General features: G+C 32.7%; 1 protein-coding gene and 1 pseudogene across 2 annotated transcripts in view; both read left to right on the forward strand.

The window, feature by feature from the left end:
* LOC143228360 (uncharacterized) overlaps positions 1-10,225 on the forward strand; it is a 30,044-nt pseudogene extending 19,819 nt beyond the window's left edge. The window contains exons 5-7 of the transcript XR_013015321.1: positions 7,657-7,725; positions 7,860-7,993; positions 8,791-10,225. The product of XR_013015321.1 is annotated as an uncharacterized LOC143228360 (transcript). The remainder of the gene's footprint in view (positions 1-7,656; positions 7,726-7,859; positions 7,994-8,790) is intronic.
* A 2,898-nt stretch (positions 10,226-13,123) lies between these two features.
* Positions 13,124-26,976, forward strand: LOC143229433 (methylsterol monooxygenase 1-like). Its single transcript, XM_076461763.1, has 7 exons — positions 13,124-13,655; positions 16,922-17,123; positions 17,985-18,103; positions 21,290-21,417; positions 22,690-22,873; positions 23,416-23,536; positions 25,894-26,976. Exons 1-7 carry the CDS (start codon positions 13,472-13,474, stop codon positions 26,087-26,089), a joined length of 1,134 nt encoding a protein of 377 aa, XP_076317878.1. The 5' UTR covers positions 13,124-13,471; the 3' UTR covers positions 26,090-26,976.
* The last annotated feature ends 273 nt before the right edge of the window (positions 26,977-27,249 follow it).

Genomic DNA, 27,249 nt, shown 5'->3' on the forward strand with positions numbered 1-27,249 from the left:
TAAATACAATTTGGCTTTTATTACTCCTCCAATTTTGAAGAATCAAACGTGACGTGTTACATAAGAGCTTATATGTAGGTTAGATTAAGATAATTATCACTAGATGGCAGTACAGTCGATAACTTTTCTAATATATCGTTGTTGTAATATACTGAACTATCTACCTGCCCATTGAGGCTATCGAAACCCGGTTTCTAACATTATACGCCCACATCCTTACCGCTGAGCCACCAGAGAGGCGTACTGGTTTGATATTTACAGATTCGTATCTTTCCAAAAATCGTCATAAAATACTGTTCAAATATATATCACTTCGCTGTTCCTGTTACATGTAATCAAAGGTTGACGAGTTTTTTATTTCGATGTTGAAATATTTTTTGTAAAAAAATAATCAATAGTAAACGAAAAGTAAAATGCTTAAAAAGTTTGAAAGAATTAAGTTACGGTGAATATGTTTATATTTTACAAAAACAGGTTTTGATACTCATGGTGGACAAAGAACAGATAACCCATTGTGAATAGTTGTGCTCAGCTATAAACCAACAAACTGCTTAAATGAATTAATCCAACTTTGAACTAATGTAGTTTCCAAATAAATATATTATGTTAATGAAATAACCAAGTTGGCATATATCCAACTTTTAAACTTATCCATCAAACAATATATATTCTAAGAAAAAGAAGATACATATATCTATCAATAGAGTGATTGAGTACATTATATAAGAACAATTTTGGGGCCTAATAATGTCGCCACGTCCGATTGTGGTTTATCACATGTCCGGCCGTGAGCCTTAAGAAAGAACGCATTCCGATGTTTCCATTTCAAACGACTGTCACGTTCAAAGCACGCCACTCCTTTATAATTTTCCCATACGCCATCTAGTGTACGGAACCATGGTTTTAACAGTCTGAATACATAGAAATTCTTATGCTATGAATCCAGTGACATGAACAATATGTTTACGTATGGATTGTTTGTTTTTCTTTTGAATTTAGCACAAAGCTACTCGAGGGCTATCTGTGCTAGCCGTTCCTAATTTAGTAGTGTAAGACTAAAAGGAAGGTAGCTAGTCATCACGACCCACCGCCAACTCTAAGACTACTATTTTACCAACGAATAGTGGGGTTGATCGTCACTTAAAATGCCTCCACGGTTGGGAGAGCGAGCATGTTTGTCGCGACAGGGATGCGAACCCGCGACCTTCAGATTACGAGTCGCACGCCTTAACACGCTTTTCCATCACGGGCCGTTTACGTATGGAATAGCTTGAATACATTTTTCATTCTATAAACGGTTCAGATATGCGACAGTAAATAGCTAGGTCATGGAAGTAGCTCGTGTAAGTGTAACTGTATCACTTTAATAGACGAAAACCCATTTTGATTTGATTTTGTATTGTTCTCAGGAGCACGTGTATGGTTTCTGCTCTTGACCTTTGTTTTTCTGTAGTTTCATCTGTTACAAAATATGTTTACGTATGTATTGTTTGTTTTTCTTTTGAATTTCGCACAAAGCTACTCGAGGGCTATCTGTGCTAGCCGTTCCTAATTTAGTAGTGTAAGACTAGAGGGATGGCAGCTTGTCACCACCACCCATCGCCAACTCTTTTACCAACGAATAGTGGGATTGACCGTCACATTTTACTATCATGTTACTAAAACAATTTATCATTTTTGATTTTTTAGCATACATATTTGTATTGTGTCTGATGAGTACTTTAGTCATGCCTACATACAGAGTCTACCGTCTCTATCATCCTAAGTAAATTACTATTTGATTCAACTGATCTTTGATATTAATTGTTTATACATGCCCTTTCTACCAAAGGATTATCTATTAAGTATCAGTAATTTCGATTTGTTTGTTTGTTTGTTGAATTTTGCTCAAAGCTACTCGAGATATATCTGTACTTGTCATTCCTAATTTTGTAGCGATAAACTAGAGAAAATGCAGCTAGTCGACACCACCCACCGTTAACTATTGAGCTACTTTTTATCAACAAGTAGTGGTATTGAACATCACATTTAACGCTCCACTGCTGAAAGGGACGTGTTTGGTAATGGTTTACGAGCTGCGACTCAAATTGCGAGTCGAGCGCTCTAACTCCCAGGCTCCTAGCTGTATTTAGTATAACTTTTCTGACCAATATGTTGTTGTTGTTTTGAACTAAGCAAAAGCTACTCAATGGGCTCTCTGTGCTCTGCTCACCACGAGTATCCGAACCCGGTTTTTACCATTGTTAGTCCTCAAACATACCGCTGTGCCAATGTGGGACTGATCAATAGGTTCGCATGAAGATATAATAACGTAGCAAAATAAATGATTAGATAACCAAGCATCATATCGTCATCTAATTTCTTTCATCCAGTGTGAGAGTCATGACTGATACAAAACTGTGTAATTTTGTAATCGCTACTTCAGGTGATAAATATTTTTATAGTTAACTCAACTGATAGTTTAAAACAAATTTAGTTAAAACGTTAAAGTGTTAAAACGTTATCATATTAAAGTGTAATATACTGATGCTTTAAACAGATATCTTCGTAAGGGGCAAAGGCAGTTAACGTTGTATTAGTTTCAATGTTATGTACCATTAAATTTTTGAATAAGTGTAAGAATCAATCATTTTAGTTTTTTAGGATAAAAATAAATACTTATTTTATCAAATGTCCACTAAGTTATCCTTATAAGATAAATCTACCACAGAATCATAATTGTAGCCCTTCTATCAATCTTTCCCAGTAAATTAGTATCCTTCGTTAGATAAGAACAAAACTGTACACAGTATTCCTAATGGTCTATTTCCCTGTGGAACAACGGTAACTTTTCTGACTTCTAATGCTATTATAAAGGGTTCGATTTTCCTCGTTGGATACAACTTATAGCCCGATATGGCTTTACTATAACTAAACACATTCACTGCTGATAATACTTAACTCGTATATTTAAATAGAAATACTTATTTTGACTTGTTCTTAATACGTATACCTCAAATTCTTTTATGTCTACTACGAGTAACTTTGGTGTTTTGAGTAACTTCTTCATCGCTTTGTCAAATTATTTTCTTCCCTCTCGTTTTTGAAAAAATTTCCACCCATATTAAACATGTGATACAAATTGTGGTAACCGAAGCTCACTTGCTTGCACTTACTATAATTAAAGGTGATTTACTAAATATCTACCTAACTTTCCAAGTGACACAAATCATGATATATCTCAACACAACTGGAAATACTCAAGATTTTAGTACGATTACCAAACTTTACTAATTTAGTTATTATATTCCTATCAACATCGTGTTGTTAACTAATCTTTTTTGTGTAACATTATCAAATCATTTTATCAAAATCTTAGTACACAAAGCCCACACATCTTTCATTGTCAAAATAATAAATAAAAGGACCTGAAGACAAACGTCGTCCGCTACACTTGTGTCTCCACAACAGGCAGTTGCCGTCCATTCTACAAAGTTTCATTATGAATACGTTGCTTAAACAATCTATCAAAGAATAAATAATTTTCTTGAAAAGTAAGGCAAATTTTCAGTTGAGTAAATCAACAGTTTCTTTCATTTATGATAATATATTTCACTAAACGGTTTGCCAAAGTTTCTTTAATCAGACTCTAAAAGTTTTCGCACTACAGATATAGAATTTGTCAAAAATTTCCATAAAGAGTCAATAAACTAAACAAACATAACCAAAGCTCCAAACCTGTTCACTGTATATTGACATGCCTAAAGAGAGAAAAAGGCTTCCATATCTAATCTTTAATCTCCTTTAATCCTCGAAAGGAAACCTTTTTACGACTCGCGTGTTTGATTTGATATCTTTTTTGTCTATTAATTACGAAGGGAATAATATTTAATTTATTCAGGAATATTGCGACATTTATAGGTGTATAAAATATTGAGTATAGATAAATTTTGGTTATATACGTTTTAGGTGGAGCACTTTAACAAAAATATAGTTTGAGAAAAAAATTATGAGCTATTTTCATAAACATTACCAAAATTATCAACTATATAGAAAGCTCTAAAGTTAAAGGGTGACACTGCACATCTTTGAGGTTGATTGTAATTAAGCCCATAACTATAGAACGGGCTATATATGGAACACAATGCTTTAAGAAGATAATATGTTAGAAATAAGTTGTTAAGTTTCTAAACATTTACGTTATCATCATAAAGAATTAGCTCTTAAAAGAGTATATCTTTAAACACTCATACTATTCATTAAAAAGATAAATTCTTAAACATAAAAAATTATTTACATGAACGTATACCTTATCAGAAATGAGTATTATTTGGAAGTTTGGTTATTTATTGTATGTCACTGCTATAAAAAATCTGAAGTAAATAAAGTAATATCAAACTGTATACTTAATGTCACAATTTTAATAGTAATTAATATTATTAATAATTTTAAACTAGGTTACCGTAAAATTACGATAGTGTAAACATTTGTATCCCATTTTCCCACACTTTGTAGAGAAATGAGACAGATGTGAAAAACAATCTAATGTAAATAAAACAAAACGTGAGAAAATAGTTAAACTCTTATGTTACTTACTAATCACATTGGGAACATTGGAAATAGCAGTTTAAATAAACATTCTTTGTTTGAATTTCGCGCAAAGCTACACGAGGAATATCTGAGCTAGCCATCCCTAATTTAGCAGTGTAAGACTATAGGGAAGGCAGCTAGTCATTACCATCCACTGCCACACCTAGGGCTACTCTTTTATGAACAAATAGTGGGATTGACCGTCACAATATAACACACTCACGACTGAAAGGGCGAGCATTTTATGGTATGACGAGGATTCGAATCCATGACCTTAGATTATGATTCGAGTGTTCCTAGCCTGGGCCCAAATGAATATTGAATAAAATATAGATAATAAAACAAACAAGATAAACAAGTCAATACTTGTATCATGAAAAATAATGAAACTTAGTTTCAAACAAAGAAACAATATGAAAAACTCTATGAATATAGGAAATATCAAATATTCCAATAAAATTATACTATGAACCAGATCTCAAATACTATAGAATGACTGTTTTACTTCAATGTGTGATCGAAACAATTTAGATAAACGTAATAAACGATAAATTAACATGTGCAACCATAAATTTTATATTATACATCCATCGTAAGGTTTTATGATACTTATAATTAAATGTAAATTTTATTTAGTTTAATAGTGTGCAACGTTTCGGCAGACGCTTTTGACAGGCACTAAATACTGTGCTACATTAAAACCACGAAGAAAAAAAGACCATCGCGGGATTATGCGGAGGTTCTAATTACACACACACACACATACAAACATTCTGCATAAAACACATTACCAAAACTTTGTTGATATTTTTGTGAACACTGTGTACTACAAATATAATGTGACTATCATGCTTTTCTTCTCTACTAAACCAAAGAGGAGGTTGTTCCTAACTGACAGTTCCCAATACTGAGTACCAAGAGCTTCTTTGTAAAAAGGGTCGAGATGGCGGGCTATTCTTTTCAACGTAACTACCCACCTGATGTCATAAAAACACTCCACAACCATATACGTTCTTTATCAAATACCAACGCCATCCAACCTAAGAAAAAAAGCCAAGCAAAAGAATTCCCATAATATTAACATACCATCTTTTAAACATGTTGGTAACGAATCACACACTCAAAATTTTAATCCACTCAAAACTGACTGCTGATACATCCACTCTTCTTCCTTCTTTCCACCTTAATCTCATCTAGATTTGAGGTAAATCACGTGAATATTTTGTATTAACCCAGAAGTTTTACGACCTGATAGTAAACCTAAAGGATGAAGCCATGACCCACAGATTGCGAGTCAAGCGTCATGTTGATATATTCGTTATTCTTCCTTTGATCTCTTATAGACGTAATCTCAATATTAAAAACCATTTGGTATACTATAAACTATGAAACAGCAAATTTCACACCATTGGAACTCAGCAATGTTTCATATAACAATGCAATTACTGGCCTTAGTTCCATATTCCATGTTAGAGAACAAATTAGATCTTTAAGAGAAGGCTTTCTCTGTTCTTTCATTTCCTAGGCGATTCACTTCTCCTGATTACAAAGGTACCTCCGACATAATAGTCCTGGTCATCAAAAACACATCACTGAAGAAATTAAGACAAGTTAGCCTTGGACACAGATTTTTCTTCTAACTCCACATCAAGCACCCTTAAGGTGTTATTGCTAGGTCTATTTTGAAATAATTTAGAGAAAAAAAGTTCCCTCAAACTTTTCTCTTTATATACTTTATAATTTATTCTTTGTTTATTCTCCTTTTCAACCTTTCCTTTCTTAGAGATATTTTCCTTTAATATTATTTTATAGATCTATTTTTATCTTCATTTAATTTCCACAATCAATTTTAGCTGTTCTAAGCCGGAAAAGTTTTTATTTTCTTCAAATTTTAACACTGTTTACAAAAACAAACAGTTTCTCAAACATTATTTTAACGTGTGTAATTAGAACCTTTAAATGTTCCAGACTTCTAATCCTTGAAACATTATTTCTTACCCTAATTTCTCTGTAACACAGCATCTGCCGATTGACGAAGGGTGTCTGTCCGTAACGTTGTGATAAATAAAACTAAGATTTATATTCAGACCTATTAATTTATTTATAACTTTTGTCTCAAATAATATAACATTATTAGATTTAAGTTGATAAAAATACTGTTTGTTCCTTTTCTTGTTAGTAAACGAGATATTTATATTCTAGCTATCGCAAGATTACGAGTCGAACGCCGTAACCCTCCTGGCCATGACGAGCCTGTATATATATATATATATTCTTTAATATCAGTAACTAAACTTTCAACACGATCTATTATGTCCTATACTTTAGCAGCTGGCAAGAAAATTCTAAATCTAATCTTTTTTTTTCTATTTCTCATTCCTTACAACTTTACCAATTTATCTAGTAAAAGAAGCTATGTTAACTTTTTAACTGCCTCTTTCCTCATTGTAAGGTAATGATCAAATGTGTTAAAGACTGAGTACTTGAATGCTGAAATTGTCCTCCATCAAAACACCCTTTATCTAAGCCTTTTAAACTCTTCTCTTGATTTCAAATTTCTGCCTCTAATCTGCTGTTTTGCTTTCTAACAGTGCATCAAAACTATCTGTGATTAATACTGAAATAACCAATCCCTGAATACGTAATGTATTTTATTTTTTTAAGTCACAAATAGGTCCTCTATTCTGACACCTAATCCTGACTCCTTTCACACCCTCTAAATGTCATCCCGATATCACTGAGCTACGTTTAACCACATTGAACTGTACTACTTTTTATTTCCAATTTCCCACAAATTTTAATATCAACATCCAGTACTATTATCTCAAAACATGATCCTAGTATATCGATCAACAATTAAACTAAATTGTATAACTTTACGCTTAGTTTTATTTGAAACTTAGAAACAACATATAAGAATCAAATCCTAACTCAGTTAACTATTTTACACTTTATAGGAGATAAAACTAATACTTCTATTAACAAGAGAATAATAATCTGCTGCTGCGAGTATTTTTAATTTGTCTGAGAACACAAAAAAAGACGAAACCTGTTGCTCTCCATAGCTCCCTCTATTATCTGGGGTAGTGTCATAACCAGGAAGCAAACTTATTAAAAAATTACGCTCATACTAGTAAAAAAGTGGTCCTGTTGGAGGTAAGCTGCTTTCGGTACTTACTCCGCATGGTATTTTCTAATTTTTTTCTCAAATTGGTTAATTTTTAAGAAAAAAAGTGAACAAGCCGTTAATATGGAAATATATATATATATATATAACTTTTACTTTCTAGTTTACTTTAACTGCTACAATGAACATACAAACAAGTGTCGTCATTATCGGAGCTGGCATGGCTGGACTTTCTGCTGCTGAATACTTGACCCAAAATGGAATGACTAACATAGTAGTTTTGGAGGCTGCCAATAGGTGGGACTATATTCTTGGTAATTTAATATTCACTAGTAAGTTTCTCTGATGATAAATGAGACAATCATTGTGATTTGAATAATTTTGCAGCATTTATTTTATGTCATAGCACAAATACTTAATCTAAGGATATGTCGAATATTTTTGTCAGTTATTTCAAATACTGCACTTTAATCAGTTAATATAAATAACCTTCTAAAAGCAGTTAGATGGTGAGGCAAAATGATACCATTAGAATAACTAAACAACTTTTTTTAAAATTCAACCTGCTCTCAAACGTTATCAAATTACTGTCGTCATTTCTAAATAACTTTATTTAATCAACATAAAAATAGCCACAAATTTTCTTCTTCACTGTTCTCACACGAATGTTTTGGGTTTGAAAAAAATCCTGAAAGATATATTTAATTAATTGTTCATGATGCATGCGTGTGTAAAAAAAATTAATAATGATAATTAACGACAGTTATGTTTGAAAACTGTTTGTAAAAGGCGAGTAATCAGTAAAGATTGCAATAATGATAATATTATAAGTATTAAGATATTATTACTATCGAGTTATTCTAAACATTATCCAACTCGTTAAATGCGTGACACACCACACAGGTACAGTAAAGTTATTGTTAGAAAGTGAACATTTTGTGCAGTTTTTCACAGTATTAACCAACCATGTAATGTTGACTGATTATTTTATATGTGATATAATTTCATTTTTAAATATAAATACATTTTATTTATTATATATATCACATATATATATATTATTGTTTGTGTGTATAGTATACGTTACATTTTAGATATGGAGGGAGAATTCATACCGTTTACTTTGGAGGACAAAACTCAATAGTTGAACTTGGTGCTAACTGGATTCATGGCGGAAGTCCTGGAAATCCGGTCTTTAATTTAGCCATTCAGCATGGTCTTTTCCCTGGGGACATTATCTATACTGAGGAAGACAACGGTCATTTTCTGACTTCATTTGGATTTAAGGTTCAAAAGGAAATGAGTAAAAAAATGTACAATATTTTCAAGAATTTAGAGGAGGAAATGGTTTGTTTGGAAAGTTTTTCTGGTGATACAAGTATTAAAGAATTTATTAGTCAGCGCGAAGAAGATATCGTGCGAACAGTTAACTCTGACGAACGCACTCTTGTACGTTCAATGTTTGTTTATTTCAAAAATTATATAGAATTTTTCGAGGGGGATTCTTTAGAAAGCATTTCTTTAAGGAGCGTAAGGGATTATAAAGTTTTCCCTGGGAGAAACGTCAAACTTCCTTTTGGATACAAATCTCTCCTAGATGTAATAGTTAATTCTCTGCCTGAGGGTGTTTTGAAACTTAATCATGAAGTTTTTCAAATAGATTGGGTTGGTCCAAAATGTAAAGTTTTTTGTCTGAACGATAAAGTGTTTGAAGCAGATCATGTTATCTTGACTGTGCCATTGGGTGTTCTGAAAAAGAGATGTACTTCCATGTTTAACCCTTCCTTACCTCGTAAATACCTTGAAGTAATCGAAAGAACAGGCTTTGGTCGAGTTGGTAAAATTTTCCTTGAATTCGAACAACCCTTTTGGAAAGCAGGAACCATAAAATATTTGTATCTAGCTTGGGACAAGGCAGAATGGGAGAAGATGAAAATAGATCCCAAACAGTGGATAGCTTCAGTAAATGGATTTGAGGAAGTTCTTAATAATCCCAAAGTTCTTCTCGGTTGGATCGCTGGTCCTCACAGTGAGTACATGGAGAAAGTAACTGATGAGGAGATTAAAGAAACCTGTACTTTGTGCTTACGCCGATTTCTCAATGACCCAAGTATTCCAATTCCTGTAAGAATTCTCCGTTCAAAGTGGTGTTCCGATCATCTTTTCGGTGGCTCCTACAGCTACTTAACTCCACACAATCTTCCAGGTGACATGGATATTCTAGCTACTCCTTTACCATCTGTTACCAGTCTAAGATTGTTGTTTGCAGGTGAAGCTACTCACCCAAGTTATTTTTCTACAACTCACGGAGCAAGGCTTAGTGGACTAAGGGAAGCTTCACGTCTGGTGAACCATGCCTGAAACGAAAATTGTAAACACTTTTTGTAAGACCGTTTGTCGACTAACAGTGTAGTTAATATAGATATATAGTATAATATCCGTTACGTTTATTCAGTTTATTATTCTAATGTTCTTCTACTTTATATATGTAACCACTTTTTTATTCAGAAATAAAAGGATTTATTTCCAAGTCATTGTCTCAGGTTAATGTTCCATGGATGGCATCAATGCACATGTTGCTTAGAACAAAAACAAATACCCTTTTTATAATGAAACGTGTCAAACACCTGACACAAAATGGTCAAAATTGACTTCACAATTTAAATAACAAAACGTTCATTTATAAGAAGTGTTTCTTGAAATATTGAACCTCCATTATTTCACAACCTTGAAATTAAGCCTTATTCTACAAGTATATTAATTTTTTTTAAAAAATTAAGTAAATGTGTAGATGACTAATACCAATCCTTCACAAAGAATGCAAACAAGATAGTAGGGATGGCATTTACATCATCTCTCTATGGTAGCACAAGCAAGAATTATAATATAACAATGCATATGAAACTATTCAATCACAGTTGAGTTTAATTTTTACTATTTTTGGCTTTAAACATTCTACTATGCTATATGCCTGTGCTATTACGTAATAATGATATACATTTATCCCTATTATCTTCGTAACATTTTTTGTGAATGATTTATATTAGCAATTTTTACATTTATTTCTTTTTCTGAAATTTCTTTCTCTTTACTTGGTATGTGAACAGTGTTTTAATAGACATGGAAATATTCTATCTATAATGAAGTTCCAAATATAATGAGGTTCCAACTGTAGTATTTGTTGTTTGCTCTATTTTAACCTGTATTTATGCTTTTTATAGGAGTATCAAATATCTGTAATAAAGTTAAGTTCAAGGGGTAATTAATAATACTTGAAAAGTAGACACTCCGTTTGAAACTGTCCCACCTCAGTGAATTTGGTTAATACATTGTTTAATTTTTAGTTGTCGTGTGATAAAAAAGAGGAAGAAAAAAAGAATAACAAGAAATTTAAACATTTTACTTTGATATTTACAGAAATGTACGTTATGGAGAAAACATAAAACAGTACAGAAAAAAATAAAATATTACAGCTTATGATGGAACAAATACATTTATAGTTATCGGAAGGAAATTGTTATCACGAGGTATGTGTGGTTTTGTGTTTTATTTTGTTTTCCATAAAGGATAATTTACACAAATTTTATTTTTAATTTTTAACAAGTGTGAAAAATGTACTCATTTACCTTGTCCATTGGATTGTTATTTATGTTAAAAGTTTAAATATGGTGACCTCGTACTTTATTGCACGTTAACTGTAGATAACGGATGTAAATCTTAGAGCTGGAATACGAAGGTATTGCACGTTAACTGAACGTTATGTTTTAGAAATTTCGTTGGTTTGTAGTCAAAGTTGTTAGTTTTTGTTTTGCCGCTCGAGGGTTGGAGGTAATATTCGTCTCGAGCAAATGTTTAAAATGAACACGAAATTTAGTTAATGTGTTTAATTTGCTCGAAAATATATTTATATATATTTCGTTTAAAAGAGATTCAGATTATAATGAAATATTGGGGGCTAGACAGTGTGCACATCTTATCAATATTTCGGAAATAGTATCCAAAAGTCGTCGTCTCCTAAGCTTGGTTTGCAGCCCAAATAGGAGATCCTCCTATGTAAGATGGATCTGTATCTTGTCGGAAAGATGCAATTGTTACGCCTCTATAAACATTGGTTCACACCTCTTAAAAAGTCATCAAAATGTCATTTCATTAAGAGTGAAGTTCCTTTCTGGTACAGTTAACTGACCCCTCCCCCCAAGAATGATTCACATTTCGATGAGTCGATATTCGATATTGAAGAGTCTCAACTTTCTCCACACGTTATCCCCTGTCTTGGATCGCATCTCGTAAACAAAACCCAAACCTTGCCTATTTCTTTTTAACTTGGGTTCACCCTCATAAAAATATGATTTTAACTTCATTTCTCCCAAAAGTTCTTCCAATTGGTTTATGGTTTCTTAATATAACAAATTAACAAAACTAGTTTTCATTACTTTTTCAAAGTGTCTGGTTTGTGTTTCTATGGACATATATATTTTCATCCAGTTGATGAAACAAAACTGAGAAATATGTCGTCTACTAAGGTATTATTTGTACACATAACAACGTATAAACGAATAAAGACTAGTGTTGAATGGTTATTTCACAAACAAATTAATTCCACTGACTTTATTTCAGATAGCTGCGAAGTTCTCGTTACTCAGGAAGATCATAATATCCAAAATTACTTTAAAGATAAAATTTTCAAACTCTGAATAAAAAGCGTTAACATCAAAATATATCTTTAAGTAGCATTAATAAGTAAAACGTAGTAAATAACAGGTGTGAACCATTGTACTAGCTACAGTTCGGTTTGTTTTGAATTTCGCGCAAAGTTACACCAGGGCGATTTGAGCTAGCCGTCCCTAATTTATCAGTCTAAAACTAGAGGGAAGGCATTTACTCAGCACCACCTACCGCCATCTCTTGGGGTACTCTTTTACCAACGAATAGTGAGATTGATCGTCACATTATAACGTTCCCACAGCTGAAAGGGCGAATATGTTTGGTGTGACGGCGATTCGAACCCGCGACCTTCAAATTAGGTGTCGGGTGCTTTAACCACTTGGCCATGCCAGGCTAGTGGCTACACCGCAACATTTTATTAGAATCTCAGATGTTAAAATTATGAAACTATAAAGAATCATCTTTAAAAAGAGGAACAAGCCAAATGACTATTATTTCTATACAGACTAATTACTCCTATCACGAACAATGATTCTTTAAAGTAGCCTTTGTAATATGTAAAGAAATCATGAACCTTTGATTACGTATATACATAGAGAGAGTACGCATTTACTTGTACGTTTTACAGGTGCACATGCACCGATAGGGTACAAACAAAACAGAAACCGATGGCGCCATCACACGGAGTTTTATCTCAACAAACCTGGTCGATTCCAGTGATACCTGAGGATGATACAAAATACAAGCCGTTGCCTGATTCGTTCGATAATCGTGTCTCTCATGATCAATATCACTTGATTTAGCCATCCTTTGATAATAAGAAATATTCTCCACTAATAGTATGTACTGAGCATATCAATGTATGATAAAATGAGCCTGTCCTTAAACTAGTCATATTTAATCTGCAAGCTTCTATTTATTACGCGATATTATTAAATTTATTAACATTTATCTCGCTCGTCAACTGGAAGGAGAGTGAAATCTAGTTTCTGCTAGTTGAGAAGCTAAAATTATAAGTTCCTATTTCAGGTGTAACATAATTTGTTTACTTTGACATTTGTCTTCTTTACTGGTGTGTTATTGACCGCTTTCTAACTACTTAATATTAAAATGACAACAAAAGAAGCGGAAAAAGATGCTTATCAAAAACAATCGACAATGGAAGAAGAAAAATATCATTGTTTTCAAGCTTACTTTTACAAACTACTTGAAAAGATCTGGTCAGTGCTGCCCAACTCAGTAGGGGTCTTGGTAGCAACAGTATTAATATTTTTGGCTGGCACAACCATGCGAGGTGAGTTCTATAATATATAACGTTTTAAATACTATTTTCTCCAAAGTGTTAATATTACTTATTATTAACAGTATTAATTAATTCGTTTTCAATAAGTAGTACTTATACTAATAATGTTACTTTGCTTATTTTATAAATTGTTTATTATTTAAGCGCAAAGGGCAATCCGCAAAGATCTAACTCCAAATGATAGTATTATAACCCCTTAAGCTTACAGCTGAATCGCAAAGAGCATCATTCCTTCAGAAAAAATAATATAAATATATACACTTCCTTTACTTTGAAAATAAATTTTCTTATTTCATTTTCTTTCAACAAGAGGTTTACCTTGGATAACTAAAATAGACTATGGCTATATAGTGTAAACCCCAATAAATATGACTGTTACAGGCTTAATGTCTCTACTAACATGAGTTGCGCACACTTTACACTTTCAGTAAAAGCTCGCTGCCATGAGAGGGTTCCCTTAATAAAACTTTCTATTACTTCATCTTTATCTTTTATTGGTTTGGGGTATTTGTAGTTTACATTGAAACCAGTATACGGGACCTTCGATTCGAGGGAAAAATGCCTAGGTTTGTTGAGCATTTATTATAGTTTCACTACTCTATAATATGAGAATGATGCCTTAGATTAACAATACTGCCTGTGCTTTTGTAATTCTCGTTAATTATTTTACTTTTTCCAGTTAAGTTACACAAGAATGTCTTGAAAATTTTATCAGTGTAACATGCTAATATCGTATTCTTCATTATAATAAACTGTACTGTCTACGCAAAGATTTTACCTAAAAAAGTATATTTATTAATATTTTATAGTAGTTAGAGTATAATCCATTACAGAGAAGTCAAGTTAACTAATATCATGATGGTCCTTAAAATAATAGGATCACTGGTTATCCCGCACTCCAGTTATCAAGTTTTATATTCTTTTCGATCAAAATATCATAGGAAATAGGTTCGTTTCTGTTTTAGTGCTAAAAAGATACACAATTAACTATTTGAGCTTTGTACGCCAGGAGAACTGAATCCAGAATTTTAGTAAAACTAGTAGAAGAACCATGATAAAGATCTTAATAAATTACACTTAACAAAGAACCGTAAGTTAGAAATTTAGTATATCTATAACTTAGAGATTACTACTGTTGCTATATTTTTCACTTCTTGGATCTCGGTTCTTTAACACCAAGTTTAAATTTTGATTATTTTAGTGTATATTTTTCGAAATAATTACCCCATGTTGAAAAACTCCATCAATTTTACAGGACAAATTGAAACTACAGTTTTCAAGATATGACTATTCTTTCAGCTTCGTGTACGTTAAGTGAATGGAAATATCCCATAATACCTACTGCCAAATATAATATTTTTTTAGAAATATTCTTCATTGATCGCAAGCCCTTACTGTTACGCTTATATGTAGCTGCAGAATGACGTTATCTTAAACACGAATAGAATTTTTGCCCTTGTTAAATTAGTTTTCCAAGCTGTAACGTGTTTGAGCTTTCCGTTAAGGACTGATTACATGAACTAGAGAATAACACTCCATATATTTCTAATAACACACTTTTTATACACAAAAACAAACCAACCACCACTATGCTACCCTGCTTGTTTTTAACATCAAGTAATTCTAAATCTGTTAGTCTTATTGTAAGAGGCCAGGTGGTTAAGGCATTCAACTTGTAATCTATAGGCTCGAATCCCTGTCATACCAATCATGCTTTCCCTTTCAATCGTGGGGGCGTTATAGTGTAACTACCAATCCCATTAATCATTGGTAAAAGAGGAGCCCAAGAGTTTCGTGGTGATGTCTAGTTGCCTTCCCTCTAGTCTTACAATGCTAAATTAGGGACGGCTAGCGCAGATATCCCTCGTGTAGTTTGCGCGAAATTCAAACAAACAATATTTATTTACTGTTATTTCCAATGTTACCCATTGTGATTAATAACATAGAGTTTAACAGGTTGCGCGAAATTCAGAAACGAACAAACAAATCCCACCTACAATGTTTACAATGTTTTGAAAGAATTGCGAAACATTACTTTCAAAAAAACAACAGAAACTAGATCATCAAATATGTAAGAATGTCGATGTTATTCGTAAAATTTTTATTCGTGTATTGTAGTAAATTTTAATGTTAACTTAATCCTAAAAGTAAGATGGGCTGAATACTTGGAACATGATTGTTTTATCCTGTTTTCGCAAATCCGTTTAAACGAGCTTGAACACATAATTTTATATATATTAAAATTAGGAGCGTGTTTCAATAATGTGTAGTGAACAGCATATGTTTAGTATCTGTGAAAAATAAGGAAAAGTTAATTGATTAGTTTCATTGTATTACAATGTTTTTTTGTACAAGAAAGTGTCGAGTTTTCATAATGAGAAAGTTAAAAAGTACAAATATAAGAAAAGTGTGTATAAAGTAATATATACAATACTTAAATTTCTCCTGCAGTATATTAGTATTACATATGACCTTTAAAAATACATTTAGAACTGTACTTATTAGACAGCTTTACTATAAAATATGCTATGTATACTTACCCCTATCATATCCTTATATCGTGATAATGTTTTCAGCTCACATACGCCTGTAGCAACTTTATGTCTAGATAAGCTTTTCAGTACATCTGCACCTATAACAACTTTATTTCTTGATAAAATTTTCCGTGCTACTGTACCTAAAAGATTATTGCGTTTAGATACAGTCTTCAGTACACCTGCACTTATGATTTCCTTATCGGGATGTAGTATTTACATATTACTTTAATATCTAGATATGACTTCAGCACATGCACCTATAAGTTCAATATGATTGAATACAGTCTTTAATCTACATGCTTATGAAAGGTCGTTACATCTCAATATTGTTTAAATTACACCGTCACAAATAAAGTCCTAATGTATGGATACACTTCTTACTACGCTGGCATCTAAAATACCTTGCTATTTAAATATAGCCTTCAGTACGCTTGCACTATATGATATGAATTATAGTAATTTGTCAATAACTACAATCAACTATATGATCTGTGCTTGTGTGGTTGATGTATACTTCAAGTGGTCCATATAAAACAGCCGGTACAGTTGCACCTAAAACACCCTTTTGTTGGATACAATGTTTTGTATCCCACACTCAAAGATCTATAAATAATCCAGTACTTTGCATCACTACAGCTACTTTTACTTGCCGATTTATAAATAACTGGATAATATTTTACTGTTTTTATAACCATTTTCACAATTTTCATTGCTTTGTAGGAGATTGGCTGTTGATTCTTGTATATTTCATCAAACAATTCGGAAGTAATTCTTCTGTAAAAGAAGAAGATGATTCGTCAATTCCAGAAAGGGAAGGATTCTCATTGGCTAATTATCGGCTTCAGAGTGTCCACTTCTATGTACTTTTCTCAGCTCTCATTTCTTATGGGTTTTATTTTGTTCTTTGTGGATTTCTACAATGGTAAGCGTTTCAATGTATCCTGGCTAGTATTATATTCAATTTGAAATAAGGGAGCAAGAATGAACTGTTTGAATCCATTTCCAAAAAACGTTAATATATATCTAGTGTAAACAGACATTTTTGGTATTAGTTTATTACAAATTTGCTCGTGGCTAAAAAGGAAAGAAACACCGATTTCATAAGATATATAAAAAACAAAAGTTATTCTATGTAGAAATTTAAAATATTTCTCTATATTTCAAATATAATTTGACTTTGATATTTTGGTAAATAAGATTGTTGTAATATAACTTAATGGAGTTATTATATCGTACTGGTTACGAAGTGCAACGTTTTAATTTCGCCATGAAATTGATTTATCAGTGGCCTTAGATAAAATAGTATAGACTAAAACGAGTGTTTGTATGTGTATGTTTTCATATAGCAAAGCCACAGCGGGCTATTTGTTGTGTCCGCTGGGGGAAAAACTGAAACGAAACCTTACCCGTGGATACAAGTAAATAAAGTTAACCGAGATTATTTAGTAAAATGCTTCTCACTACCTATATTTAATAAAAACAAATGTAAAATTTACATTTAGTAGAATTTAGCTTAACAATGAATATTGAGTAAGCCTTATTAAACTGAAATATATTGATTAAGCCTCATTAAACTGAAACATATTGATTAAGCCTTATTAAACTGAAACATATTGATTGAATCACCCCAGATAATGAGTCAAAACAGTGAAACAAACTGTTTTAGTAATTGCGTGTTATATTTTTCCTTTTAATAAAAATGAATATACAGTTGTGTGTTTTACACTGTACTCCGTATTTTAAAAGCAACCAGCTAATATAACACTGTGTATGAATGTTATAGGTACTTCTACATTCGGCAAAGAGACTGTCCTGAGAAATGGAAATGTCAGCCAAAAAAATTCCTGACTTGGAAAGATGAAAAACATGAGATTATACTTGGAAGTATTTGTATGGGAATTGGTGGGTAATACTTGCTTTCTCATATTCAAATTAGTTTATAGAAAACTAGAGTTTCGATATGAAATTAAAGTTGTAAGCACGGTGCAGTCAAGCGTTATTGATTTTATATATTTGTACTAAATGAATTTCTGACATAAGCTAAAAAACGTTAGTGGTATTTAAAATCACACAATTGGGTTTCAGAAACTTAAATTTGATAAGTACGAAACAATATATAATGTAGTTCTAACATTTGATAGCAATCACGGAAAACGTAATTTATGACTGTACTGTACAAAAACAACAGAAACAAGTGTTGCCTAGACCAACTTTTTTTCAGAATTATTCATTACACGTTTTATCCACAAGTTTAATGCTTACTTTATTTATTGTGTCGCACAAAGCTACAGAATGGGCTATTTGTGCTGTGCCCATCACGGATACCAGAACCAGATTTTTATCATCATAAGTTTATATGTATTTTTGCAAGGTCATTTGTCTAGAAAATGACAACTGAGTTAACCGTTTAAAAGTTGTTTCCAGCCGTAATTATGTCTCGTTAAACTCATAGTGCATAAAAAGTTTAGTAATGTAAAACTATTACACAAAAGTCTTAGAACATCTGCACGTATTTGGTATTGTAGACAGCTCATCAACTGCTATTTCCATGAGCTGATATTACTGTGGAACGCGACTCTAGGGGGAATCTGTCTCCAAACCGAAGATGAATATGGAATGAACCACCATACTGAAGCCACTATGATTGGGGCAACAAATATGTAATTGTTTACTTTCATTCTATAAAATCCCTAAAACATGTCCAAGTAAGGCTATGAAAAATTTTCTAATTGCATTTTTCGTGCTTATTATTTCAGCCTCTAATACAAACGTGGGTGTATTGTGTATCTAATAGTTGTCTGATCTGAGGTGTGAAGAGTTTCATTGAGTGAAATGAAAGAAGCTATTAGTCAGTATGCTTATAAGGCCCTACCTCGTTTACATGTATTAACAAGATGTGATTCAATACGTGCCATAATAGTTATTGTTAAGAGAAAAGCGTGGATTGTACTGGTATACAATATCAGTCCTTAGACGAATTTTCTTAATTTGAACATACAGAGAATATGAGGAAGTCTTGTGAAAATTTCATCTGAGTTTTTATAGTCCTCCCTCAAGGCCAGTGAAACAGCAGACGAATTCAGATATCTTCTCATTTTCCCCAACTCAGAAGAATGAATGTCTTATTGACATCAACAGACAGTCTCTGACTATATATTAGAAATGCTCTTTACCAAACACACATATGGGGTTCAGCACTGACACCCATCCAAAACAGACTGTCACCATATGAACATGACTAGGAAGGAAGGGATGGAGTTCTGAGACCCATAATTATGATAAAGATTATCGTTTCAACTACTTTTTCGGAATTGGTTACTTGGAAATATATCATTTTGTCGAAAAAGACCCAATAAAGTAATGAATTATACTCTTTATAAAGAAATTATAGAAAAAGGTAAAAAAATGAACCAAAAACATTATACGAGGTCTGTTAAAAAATACGCGGGCTGTTTGAATTGCGCGGCTTCAGTTGGTTCCAGAGGAATTCGCTTGGTGTCGCTAGGTTCGCACAGATCAGCTGATTATGACGCCATTTCCCGATTGCAGATATCTTTATTTGTGTATTAGCTACGCGGTTTTAAGTGAAGTGCGATTTTTTCGTTTGGCGGATTTCAGAATGAATGACCTGAAGGAGCAACGACTTGCTGTGAAATTTTGTGTTAAACGTGGAAAATCTGCGACTGAAACTTTTGCTATGCTTAACACGGCTTACGGTGATGTTGCTATGAAGCGTACGGCATGTTTCAAGTGGCATGAACGTTTAAAGGATGGTCGACAGTCCATTGAAGATGATGAGCGTCCTGGACGTCCTTCCACGTCAACTGACGACCCACACGTCGACAAAATCAACACCCTGGTGCGGGCAAATCGACGTCTGACTGTCAGGGAGCTTGCTGAAGAGTGTGGGATATCAGTTGGATCTTGTTACGAGATTTTGACCGAAAAATTGAAGATGCACCGCGTTGCTGCGAAATTCAGCCCTCAGAACTCGTGAGTTTTTGCCCAAACACTCGATCACTGTTCTTCCCCACCCCCCCTACTTACCTGACCTTGCTCCTTGCGATTTTTTCCTTTTTCCCCAAACTCAAAAGACCCTTGATAGGAAGAAGATTTGAGACGATTTGAGATTAAGGCAAATGCGACAAAGGAGCTGGAGGACATTACAAAAGAAGCGTACCAGGACTGTTTCAACAAGTGGAAACACCGTTGGGATAAGTGTGTGCGTTGGGGAGGAAAGTACTTTGAAGGGGTCCCAGACCTGTAACTTCTAAATAAAGTACATTTTGTTTTATGACGTCAGTCCGCGTATTTTTTGAACAGCCCTCGTAAGTATCTGGAAAAATAAGAAGGATTTACATTAGAGCTTTAGGACTCTTCCCAATAGGTATATAGAATCAAACCTTTTCTGTTTATTGACTTGAACAAATTATCTAATATAACCCCTATCCCTCCCCCCAGTGGCAGAGAGGTCTACTTGCGGACTTACAACGTTAGAAACCAAGTTTTGATAAACGCGGTTGGCAGAGCACAGATAACCATTTATGTAGCTCTACGCTCAACTACAAACAAATATATTCTCTTATTAAAGAGATGCAACAACTTAAAACGCCGAAAGCTGCCAAAGCAATGGAAACCTGTAAACCTAAAATGAAATGTACACACGTCTCTGATTTGACATGCGACATCAATAACTTAAAAGAAGTATGACAATATTTTTTTGTGCCAGAATAGAATTCTGTTTAAGCTTTACAAGTAATTTCTAATATCTATAGTGCTCTTCTCTAACATGTCATTATTCTTACTAGTTGCCACAATCCACTTCATCCTGTGCTACGTGTTGTAAAGTTATTAGTGTTGTAGTTTCATCTTATTGCTTTTTGTGGCCAAGGACATTTATTAAATTACATTTTGCCTCACGAACATATATACTTACTATTTTCCTTTTAACAGATAAAATAGATAGATCTTTCGATAGACTCATTATTAATTTATTTGAAATTAATCATCATCTTTAATACAAGTTGAACGTACCAAAAACCAAAAATTAAACATTTTTTAGGAACATATTTTATTGTATTTTGTTAGGTGCAACTATTTCTGGGGTTATAGCATGCTATATCATGAACGGGGGATACAGTGCACTTTACTTTGATTTCACTCAGTATGGCTGGCTCTACTATTTCTTATCTGCTCCCCTTCTTTTTATCTATATGGTAAGTGTTAGATAATGTTATTTTAATATATCTGTTAAATAAAAACCTGTTTCATGTAGAGAAGTCGTTATATTCTCAGTATTATATCCAACACTTTTTTTATAGAATTTCACATCCAGTTTGTTGGTTCAAAAATTGATAAAAAATATTCAATTTGTGCATTTTAATACATTTACAATAAAGTGTATTAATCATTCAGTACAAGTTCTGGTTGGATATGTTGTAAGATTTTCCAAAATCATATCTCCAATTATGAATATTATTATATTAAAGTTCATAGTTTCCTTAATTTCTTTTTTATTCCAGGAGTGAGTGCGAGACGTGAAAAAAAAAACTTAACGAAAAGTACTAGTACATATTGGTGCTGTCTACAGGAATAGACTTGTATTGGTTTTGTATAAGTAGCGCAAACGCGGAGGTGGATAAATCATCCGTGAGAAGGCCCGGCATGGCCATATGGGTTAAGGCATGCGACTCGTAATCTGAGGGTTGCGGGCTCGCGTCCCCGTCGTACCAAACATACTCGCCTTTTCAGCCGCGGAGACGTTATAATGTTACGGTCAATCCCACTATTTGTTGAGTAAAAGAGTAGCCCAAGAGTTGGCGGTGGGTGGTGTTGACTAGTTGCCTTTCCTCTAGTCTTACACTGCAAAATTAGGGACGGCTAACGCAGATGGTCCTCCTGTAGGTTTGCGCGAAATTAAAAAAATAAACAATCTTTTTATATTCAGTTAAGCAGTATACGTTCAAACACTGTTCTTTAAGAGCTGGAAATCTGTAGCATACCAGCATAAAGTTATAGTGTGTTGTAATTCATTGAGCGACACATTTATTACGTAATTTTTACTTTTCATTTAATTTACACTCTTTGTGCGTGCAGCATTCTCAAAATAAAGGGTATAAATTTTAACATTACATTTCAAATGCAGTTATCGAATTGCAAGTTAAATTAAAGAGAACAAGATGCTGTTGATATGTAACAAATTAAACCCAGTTATTGCATTTCAACAATTGAAGTATCTGATATCATAAATACTAGCTGCACTCAGTTTAATGTTTTATATCGGTGTCGGGAAAGTATTATGTTGTGCTAAATGTCAAATTGCGTTTAAAAGTTTAAGAATAAGTTTTCTTCGCTGTGATTATATTGATAAATGTCTTAGAATGAAAGTTGTTAGAAAATGAAAAATATATATATATATATATATATCAAGTTCCATATCAGTATTCATTTTTTTCTTTCAAAAATTTGTAATTTTTTCTGTGTTATAGGATATGGCAGCATACTATTTCCATCGTATGTATCACCTTCCATACCTCTACAAGCACTTCCACAAATGGCACCATCGATACAAACAGCCTACCGCCTTCTCCGCTTCAGCTATTCACCCGTTTGAATTTATCAACTATCAAACTTTATTGGCTCTTCCCATGTTCTTTGTTCCTATTCACTGGTGTAAGTACATTGCTAAATGTGGATAATTATTTTCCTTTCAGTACGTTATTTTTATGATAAAAAGCTGTACCATTACTATTCTACTGCTATCTCAATCTTATAAGAAAGATAGCGAATACCAAGCTTTCGATCAAATGTCTTAACACGATTTTCTTTAGAAGATAATAATTATATTCTCTTGCTGATATAAACTACTGACCGAATTTGTCAAACTATGGAAACTATTTATACATTGTTCTGTATCAACGAATATCCACGAATAATTATACTAACTACAGGGTTTAAGCTAAGAACTTGTTAAAAGAAAAAACAAACAAACAAGGTTATATTAATAGACATTTTCAAATCAATAAATTACTTTCCATATGTCACGTCCACAAAACTTGTGAAAAGTTAAACTTTGAAATATAGACTAAACATGCCAAAAATGAACTTTATTTAGCTTTACTCTTTTGTTGGGTTTGGCAAATGAACAAACTGTTTCAGAATGTTAGCTTATGTTTAAATAGCGTTAAGTTATAAATGTATCTATATCTATTCAGCTGTATACATCAGCGTCCTCTCCTATATCTTCTACTACGGTATTATGGATCATTCAGGAATCAAATTGGAAGCCATATGGCCATGGCAACCTAACAGCATGTTTCACGACGACCATCATCAGTAAGTTTAACCGAAAGTTAAATTCGTTAATTTAGACCAAACTAATAGGTTTAAATATGAATTATGTGTAATATCTACACTTTACAATTATCTACATTCATCAAGGAAAAACATATTTTATTAAATATTTCGATGATAAAGTAACATAAAAATCTAGAATTACGATTTATAACGCTATAATTCTTTATTGTAAAATGTTCGAAAGCATGTGTATGCATGAAGCACAGATTTTTATTGAGGAGTAATCTATAAAAACATACTTTCAGTTTCTTAAAGAGCAGTTATAAAATGTACAATCATAGTTTACTGAGGAAAAGTGAACACAGTGTCAAATTCTTTAGAACAGTCTACAGTAAACAGATTGCTAAATTCGTTAGGAGCAGAGTAGAGTTAACACAATGTTAGATTTTTTAGGAGCAATATACTGTAAACACAATGTCAGTCTTTAGGAGCAGTATACAGTAAACACAATGTCAGAGTCTTTAGGGGCAGTTTACAGAAAACACAGTGTTAGATTTTTAGGAGCAGTCTACAGCAGATACAATGTAGGATTCTTTAGGAACATTATACAATAAACACAATGTCAAATTATTTAGGAGCAGTATACAATAAACACAATCTTAGATTCTTTAGGAACAGTTTACGGTAAACATAATGTTAGATTCTTTAGGACCAGTTTACAGTTTATGCGACGTAGGATTCTGCAGGAGCAGTATACAGTAAACATAATGTCAGATTCTTTAGGAACAGTATACAATAAAGACAATGTTAGATTCTTTAGAAGCAGTCTGCAGTGTATACAATGTAGGATTCTGCAGAAACAAACTGTTGTATACCTTACTTCTGTTTATTGAGGAACAGTTTATAAAGTATACAGCCTGAGTTTACAGAGGACTGGTTTCAGGTACACATAGTCTCATTTTTATGGACAGTCTCAGCTTCTTGAAGAAAATACTTCAGTGTACATTTTCAGATTTTTGAAAAGCATATAATTTACACGATGTCTTGAGAAGTATCCCACAATAACAGTCTCAATGTTTACAGGGAAAGTTTATTATATTAACAAGTACAGTTTCTCCAGGAACAACCTACGTGCTGTACGCTTAGTTTCAGTTTCTTGACGAATAGTCTACAATGCACACTGTTCGGTTTCATGTAAATCAGCTATACAGGGTATGTATTATCATCGGCAGCTCAGAGTGTCCACAATCGCAGACACTTCAGAAGTATTCTACTTTATACACAGTGTCAAACCTTTCGAGATTACTTTACAATGTATAGAATAGGAAACATTTCAAAAACAGTTTATAACATACACGGTCTTGCTTTTTCAGAACAGTCTGAAAAGAAACTATATTTATTTCGAGGAATTCAGGCAATTTTTATTATTTCAAATTAAGTGAGACACTCTGAGCTTCAGTAATATCAGTGAAAAATGATGTGGCTCACAGAATTATATCTTTGTATAAAATAACTCCTATAAACTTGTCACTCTTTCCTGTGATATTGTTCTACTTATGTCTTCAGTTATCATTGTCTCTAGAAAATGAAATAAGTTCACCTTGTTACATAGGTGCCTAACTTATAAGGCAGAAGGTACACTTACACTCTCTCTTACATTTTCTGGGTAGAGTACATACAATATTATTAACAAATATGTTAGATTGACTTAGGGTTTTTTTTTTCCCTCTCGCACATGCGATCAAAGTTAGACACTCCCGCCTTTTTATCATGTTTAAACACACACAGTGTTTGCTGTATTCTAAGTAAACACTGAAATTAAATCTATATATATGTATACAGAGAAGTATAATTGAGTTAGTCCTAAGGTTTTATTTAGGAAGAGTATGAGTTATTAAAGTTTCAATAAATTCAGATATTAGGCATTTATAGTAATGTGATAACGATCAGATATCATTTGCTGTCATGGTTAGTAGTCTATACGATCAGCTAACTCTTATAATTAAGTAATTAATATTTTGTTGCTCGATACTAAATTAATTGATAATTAGACTTAGATAGCTGTAAAAAACATACAATTTTTTCACTTCTTAGTTTGTTAGTTTGAGAGATTGTTTTGTTAAGCATTACACGTTCTTAGTGAAATAAGCATAGTTTTTTTAACTTACCTTCTAAGTATTAGGTTTTAAACTATTTATCGTTAACGATGTTTACCCCATAGGCATTTGAGTATTTCTAAATATACAAATAATTCGTTTGAGTTTCAATAGCATACAAATTTTTATATGGAAACAAATTCAGCCTCGAATATCATAAGTATCATGTTAAAAATTAAACGTATTCTATATTGAGTTATTTATCAAACACGTATTACTTCGTTTACGAAACGGTTGTAGGTTTTTCCATTGTAATTTTGGATTCAACTTGACCTTGTGGGACAAGCTTCACGGTACGTTTCGCATCAAGAGCAGGATATACAATGAAAACACCTTCTACGGGTATGGAAAGAGCACTGAGGATGCGACTACAGAAGAACTAGAAGAGTACCAGAACGCGAGGGCTGACGAAAGAAGCCATTTGAAAGGTGACTAACAAGCTCCAACGTCGCTTATCATAACCTTCTTACTCTGATGCACATAATGAAGCTTAGCAAATCATTCCTTCCTTCAGAAAAGTAAAGTAAAACTACAGATACCACAACAGTCTGTTTCGTCACTAATGTTCAGAGTTAACCACTTTATCGATTTCTGTGTGGCTTGAAAAATGTCACACAGAAAACAAAAGCAGCATTGTCCTAAATATCTTTATTGGAAGGTTCGCTGAAGTTCACTCTTTACGCATCATTGTTTACTTCAAATATTTTGTAATTATAAGTAACATACCAAATCACTTCTGTCCAAATTAGCTCTTAATTTACGCGTGAAAAACTGGTGTTAAAGAAAAAAACTGATTTAACGCAAGCGTATTTTTCAAGCGTTATCAAAAAGTTGCAAAATATTATAAAATAAAACAACTTTGATTCATAAGGGTTAAAGACCAAATAATTTATCGATTTGCGCTTTGTTGAATTTTGGTATGGAAAAAAAATCAACTTGTACGCTTTATCATGTTTTTGTTGTTGTTCTCAGAGGGTGTAACCTAAATATCTACAAACATATGACTGTTAAACTGATATAATTCTTTCGAATCTTAGGTTGTTGTTTCTTTCTCAAATAAAAGTTAATTCCTCACGAGAATATTATAGTCTATAAATATAATATTATATAATATATATTTATATTAATTTACCAACTTCTATTTTTTGGTAATATTTAAAAGAAACTTACTTGTCATGAATACCACTAGTTTATTATGCTTGCATGTACGCGGGTTTATCTTTTTCAGAGATACACGTAAATTAAACGACTTAACATTCATTATATAAAAGGTTTATCCTTTATTTATATGATTCACTTTAATAAAAATATATATATAAATGTGACACATTGTAAATTATTTAAAACAATTTAATAATTTCCTTATAGACCTTTTTTCTATTCATAATTTAAGTTTGATTGAATTATAAGCCTCTTAATGTTATTTTTATCTTAAACGACCCTTTATTAGTATATAATCCACTCAACTAGGTCAGAAATCTAAATGGTTCAGACACCAGCACCCACCAACACAAGGCTTTGTCCAGCTCATTGGACCGAATAAACAGGCTGCTTGTCTCTTTCGTAACGTTCACGCAGCTGAAAGTGTGTAACGTA

The sequence above is a fragment of the Tachypleus tridentatus genome, chromosome 10, assembly GCF_004210375.1.
Source record: "Tachypleus tridentatus isolate NWPU-2018 chromosome 10, ASM421037v1, whole genome shotgun sequence".
Lineage (NCBI taxonomy): Eukaryota > Metazoa > Arthropoda > Merostomata > Xiphosura > Limulidae > Tachypleus > Tachypleus tridentatus.

Excerpts from the sequence above, each read along its gene's own strand:
- LOC143229433 (XM_076461763.1), top strand. The coding sequence starts at position 13,472 with ATGACAACAAAAGAAGCGGAAAAAGATGCTTATCAAAAACAATCGACA. Across the intron at positions 18,104-21,289 it reads AAGTATTTGTATGGGAATTG|GTGCAACTATTTCTGGGGTT; the intron begins GTGGGTAATACT and ends GTATTTTGTTAG. Across the intron at positions 23,537-25,893 it reads TTTCACGACGACCATCATCA|GTTTTTCCATTGTAATTTTG; the intron begins GTAAGTTTAACC and ends AAACGGTTGTAG.